This window comes from Eurypyga helias, unplaced genomic scaffold (genome assembly GCF_000690775.1).
Source record: "Eurypyga helias isolate BGI_N326 unplaced genomic scaffold, ASM69077v1 scaffold37314, whole genome shotgun sequence".
Classification (NCBI taxonomy): Eukaryota; Metazoa; Chordata; class Aves; order Eurypygiformes; family Eurypygidae; genus Eurypyga; species Eurypyga helias.
In genome coordinates this window covers 1-240 of record NW_010248764.1, presented here as the reverse complement: position 1 = coordinate 240, position 240 = coordinate 1, and the positions used below count along the sequence as shown (strand labels likewise).

Here is a 240-nt window from a genome sequence, read left to right as displayed (position 1 = left end):
GGAGCAGCGCCGAAGCTTCTGCCCTCGCCCCCGGGAGGAGGGAGACGCAGTGTAACAGACTGGTACCCAAACCCAAAACGGGCACCCAACTGAAAAAGATGGTCCTGGACACTTACAACCAGAAGAAGGTGGAGCTCCGTCATGCCAACGGGGACATGAAACGCAGGAAGGCCATTCTGGGGAAGAGCCTCCACCAAGTGTTGGCCAAGGGGCCGGCGCCGTCCCCACGCAGCTCCTTGC

The 240-nt window shown here is 61.2% G+C and overlaps 1 protein-coding gene across 1 annotated transcript in view; it reads left to right on the top strand.

Moving 5' to 3' along the window:
* The window catches only part of ZNF469 (zinc finger protein 469), a gene marked incomplete at both ends in the record, with an annotated part of 11996 nt that extends 11763 nt beyond the window's left edge, over positions 1 to 233 (top strand). The window contains one exon of the mRNA XM_010151172.1: positions 8 to 233. Coding sequence (XP_010149474.1) covers positions 8 to 233 — 226 coding nt within the window. The remainder of the gene's footprint in view (positions 1 to 7) is intronic.
* Between the last annotated feature and the right edge of the window lie 7 nt (positions 234 to 240).